Genomic DNA, 4941 nt, shown 5'->3' with positions numbered 1-4941 from the left:
TCGGCCCGTTCATAGGGCAAAAATCGACCCCTTGAAGACCGTCGATCTGTGTCGAAATCATCATTTGGTTTATCATTATTCTTCTCCCGGTCCCGACCCTTGGTCGATGCCGGGAAACCGAGCTTATCATCCTCAATTCTTTTCTTTGACCCATACTGATTGTGAACATCCACCCATGTTGTTGCCTGGAACTCGAACAAACTTTCTTTCAATTTCTGGGAAGCATCAGAACTTCTCGGATTTAGCCCTTTAGTGAATGATGTGGCTGCCTATTCTCCTGGCACGACGGGGAGCAACATGCTTTCTTTCTGGAATCCGGTCACGAACTCCCGCATCAATTTGGACTCTCCTTGTGCAATCCTGAATATGTCGGCCTTTCAAACATGTACCTTTCTAGACCCGTCAAGGGCTTTGATAAAAAAATACGCGAGTAGCTCGAAGGAATCTATTGAGTGCTCGGGAAAGAGCGAATACCATGTTAGGGCTCCCTTCGTGATGGTCTCCCCGAATTTCTTTAGTAAGACTGAATCAATCTCGTGTGAAGCTAAATCGTTTTCCTTCACCGTCCTTGTATAGGTGGTGATGTGCTCATGAGGGTCCGAAGTCCTATCATACTTCGGCACGTCTAGCATTTTGAACCGCTTTGAGATTAACTCTTATGTCGTGCTTGGTTGAACGACAATTGGGTGTATTTCTTTGAGCCCGGTCCTTTCAACACTGGTAGTGCGCCCAGAATCTGATCCATTTGGGCATTTATTTCCCTCATAAACCGCATGAGTTCGGTTTTAAAGTGATCATTCTCATTGTTATTAGTGGATCCGCTACCATTCCCCCCGACCCCGTCGAAGCCGACTTCGCCCCTCGGAGTGTTGTTGTAGACCCTCCGCGTTGTTTGATTTGCGGGAGCACCGGGAGGAACTGGACATCGTCCATTTGTGTTGTTGAAAGCACCCGACAACACCTGTCTTAACTCCGTCATGACCTGATCCTATCGTGAGAGGTGGCCCATAATGGTATTTTGTTGCTCCCTCAGGATCCTTACTATTTTAGCGACGTGCTCGTCTTCAGCATCATCAGGAATTGCATCTCAAACATGTCGTGGATATTGCTTGCCATGAACCGGCCTGGCCTCATCCCCCTCGTTGTGAGTATCACTGTTCGAATCTTTGCGCCGAGGCTGATTTCCCTAGGCCTCAATGTTGTGTGCGATGTTGACATCGTTATCTGCCATTTTCTATGATTTTTGCTAAGAACAAAGAATCAAACAGGTTACTAATAGATGCAAGGATCAACTCAATTACACAACTGTCTCAGCCCCACGATGGGCGCCAAACTGTTTATCCGTAAAATAGTGCAGTTAAATTTATGGGTGATTTATAGACAAGTGAATTGATTTGATCCCAAAATGATAAATAAATTAAACAAGAATGTAAAACTTAGCGTTGAAATCGAGACAAGATAGCAGAAATTCTGGTTCCTGGAGCAGAGCTTCCGGAGGCACTAGTAACAATATTAATAAGCAAGAAGATAAAATATTATTGAGTTTTTGAGCAGAGTATAGTATGAGCTCGTTAGAAAATTCTCGTCCTTTACAATGGTAGTTGAGCTCGCTATTTATAATTGCACCTAGGGAACAAGTTCCTAGGATCAAGCACCTCGTTAATGAAAATTATGAAGTTCATTGAAGAATGTGTAATGGGAGGCAGTGAATGTCATATTCTCTATAACTATAGAATATTCTCCATTAAATGCTACCGGGTAACAGACATTTATTTCGCCTTTATGAACATCATTCCCTTCGGGAACAAACGAGATCGTTGCCTTCAGACCTGATTGCCTTCTGTTATCGGCTCCATATGTCGTTTTATCATGCGAGCATTTAATATGAACATATTTTACCATATACCATTAAACTTGCAAAGAAGAGAAAGACGGTATTAGATATAAGCCTATGCACGATTCCTTATTTTATGCTACTCCTTTGTAATAGTTTAATGGCAATTTTCAGTGATGGCTAAAGAAACCATGTTACTACTTAATTACTGCCCCTTGGTTTTTGAGCTTCTATTTATTCCTTTCTTTGATTTACTCAAGTAAGAAGTACCAATCATCTTTTATATCAACCTTCACCTGAATCACATCCTAATATACCTTGAGTTGAGCTCCTTCTCTTTCTATCTTCATTTCATTGCTTGAAACCACCATTCACCATATATATATACATCAACATTCATTTCCTTACTACCGTTTGATTTGACCTCCTCCTGCTGCTTAATTTCTTCTTTCCTTTGCTTGAAACCATCAATCACAAAAATGGAAGTCGGGTATATCGCATCACCAGTAATTCTAGGACATGAGGACGAAGCGGAAACGCTCCTCAAGCGACTTGTTGGAAGACCAAAAGAATTAGACATTGTACCTATTGTAGGAATGCCTGGATTGGGCAAGACGACTTTAGCTACAAAATTGTATTCTCATGAAACTGTAATGGAGCATTTTGATGTCCGTTCATGGTGCTGTATTTCACAAGTGTATGACCGGAGAAAGGTACTATTAGAGATTTTGAGACGACTTGACAAGAAGAATACCACAAGAGAAGAAAGTGATCCCAGCGAATTAGCCGATGAGCTACGCAAATTATTGAAAGGAAAGAGATATCTCATTGTAGTAGATGATCTGTGGAGCATTGATTCATGGGATGACTTGCGAACAATTTTCCCGGATGATAACAAGGGAAGTAGGATTGTTTTGACTACTAGGCTCAACGATGTGGCTTCCTATGCCTCAAAAAATCCTCACCATCTTCGGCATCTGACACAAGAAGAAAGTTGGGAGCTATGGAAGAAGATAGTATTCGAGGAAGAAAGTTGTCCCGATGAACTTGAAGAGATCGGAAATGAAATTGCAAGCAGTTGTTTAGGTTTACCTCTTGCAATAGTTTTGACAGCAGGGCTTCTTGCCAGGGGAGAAAAGGAAGTGGGTTACTGGAAAGAAGTCACTCTAAATTTGAGCTCAAACCTTTTTCATGATGCGAAATGGTTAATGGAGGTAATCGAATTGAGCTACAAGTATTTGCTTCATCATTTGAGACCATGTTTCCTGTACTTTGGAACATTTCTTGAGGATGAAGAAATACCGATATGGAAGTTGATACAATTATGGATCTGCGAAGGATTTATACCGCACAATGAGTTCATTGAGTTGACAAGCTTGGAACATGTTGCGACAAGTTACTTACTGGAGCTTATAGGGAGTAACCTTGTTACGGTTGCCAAAAGAAGTTCCTTGGGCAGACTCAAAGTTGTTCGTGTTCACGATCTCATACATCAGTTTTGCTCGAAAAAAGCTCAAGAAGAAATACATTTACTACAGATTTATGGGTAAGAAATATACTCTTCCTGATCCTTGGCTCTATTCTTTCTTCTTTAGTTTTGCTTCTCATCTACCTTCCGGGTAGGGGCAAGGTTTGCGTACACTCTACCCTCCCCAAACCCCACTAGTGAGATTTTACTGGGTATGTTGTTGTATCTAATTACATTATTGTTATTGGTAAATCCCGCAGTTCTGGCTATAATAATCCTCAAGTTGCAACTGATATGACTTCTCGGCGCATTATTTGCTCTGATATACATGATTTTATGATGTGGAATCCTCCCCCGGAAGGTACTCATTCTTTGCGCTTTACTGTCTCTAGTAGCACCATCCGCTCAACAGAACAATTTGAGGAATCTTTAGAAGCTTTCAAATTATTAACAGTGCTGGATTTGGAGAATGTTAGAGTCACTGATTCATTTCCCGAAGGAATTCTACTCTTGATTCATTTAAGGTACCTGTCAATAAGTGGTGCTTTTCGTGAAATTCCATCAGCTATAAGCTTTCTTGCCAATTTAGAGACATTGATTTTGAACAGTGTTGATCGCTGGGTTAAGCTACCAAAGACCATATGGGATATGGTTAACTTGAGGCATTTGCAACTGTCTGGTATATCTCGTTTTTGGTGTTCACCTTTACCTGAAAATTCACAAAAACCTTCACAATTAGGAAAGCTGGAAACTTTATCCGCAGTTAGGTTTCATCTTCCTTATGACAATCCCATTATAAGTCATGTACTACGTAATATTGTAAAATTGGTATGCGTGATCCGTGATGATGATTTCGAATCCCGATCATGCAGCCAACCAGTTTTTCAGTCTCTAGATCGACTGCAATCACTTTCTCTCAATTATTATAGTCCTAAAATTGCTCTTTCTCGACTAGAGTTTGACTTCCCGTCAACTCTCAGAAAATTGACACTGCTCTATTTCGACTTTCGCGATCCATGGAGAAGAATTTCGACCATTGGAGAGCTACCTAATCTTGAAAACTTAAATCTAGATAGTTGCCACATTGAGGAGGACAAGTGGGATGTCAATGTCGGGGAGTTTCCTAACCTTAAAATCCTGAAACTACAGTCTCTGGGAATTGTCGAATGGAATGCCTCGGAGGATGCTTTCCCGAACCTCAAGCGGGTCGTGTTGCGTTGGTGTGCTAAACTAGAAAGCATTCCTTCTAGTTTTGAGAGCTTGTATTCACTACAGTTGATTGAAGTGGAGAATTGCAGCCAATCTACCACGAATTCTGCTATGGAAATTAAAGAAACACAAATTGAAGAGATGGGAAATGCCCAATTCAATGTCACTATATCAGATTCATGATGCGGCAACTAAGAGAAAGATTCTTGATCTGGTGATCTTATTACGTACGTAGTGGTGTCTACTACGGTATATTGACATTGGTGTAACCTTACAGTGGAAAGCCAATTCGCTTTCTTTGCTTTCATTTGTTGTTTTGGTAGTGAAGGAATTAGATTCCGTGGACGCAGATCCATGTAAAAATTTGATTTAATATATATTTGAATCTTAAAATTAATAAAGAGGAAGAGGCACAACGGTAGGACTCTTC

The 4941-nt window shown here is 40.8% G+C and overlaps 1 protein-coding gene across 1 annotated transcript; it reads left to right on the top strand.

Moving 5' to 3' along the window:
- Positions 1-2313: 2313 nt before the first annotated feature.
- LOC107793932 (putative late blight resistance protein homolog R1C-3) lies at positions 2314-4694 on the top strand. Its single transcript, XM_016616380.2, has 2 exons — positions 2314-3380; positions 3563-4694. The coding sequence occupies exons 1-2, from the start codon at positions 2314-2316 to the stop codon at positions 4692-4694; spliced, it is 2199 nt and encodes a 732-aa protein (XP_016471866.1).
- The last annotated feature ends 247 nt before the right edge of the window (positions 4695-4941 follow it).

This window comes from Nicotiana tabacum, chromosome 6, assembly GCF_000715075.1.
Source record: "Nicotiana tabacum cultivar K326 chromosome 6, ASM71507v2, whole genome shotgun sequence".
Lineage (NCBI taxonomy): Eukaryota > Viridiplantae > Streptophyta > Magnoliopsida > Solanales > Solanaceae > Nicotiana > Nicotiana tabacum.
This window is presented reverse-complemented; position numbering and strand designations above follow the sequence as displayed.

Excerpts from the sequence above, each read along its gene's own strand:
- LOC107793932 (XM_016616380.2), top strand. The coding sequence starts at position 2,314 with ATGGAAGTCGGGTATATCGCATCACCAGTAATTCTAGGACATGAGGAC. Across the intron at positions 3,381-3,562 it reads CATTTACTACAGATTTATGG|TTCTGGCTATAATAATCCTC; the intron begins GTAAGAAATATA and ends TAAATCCCGCAG.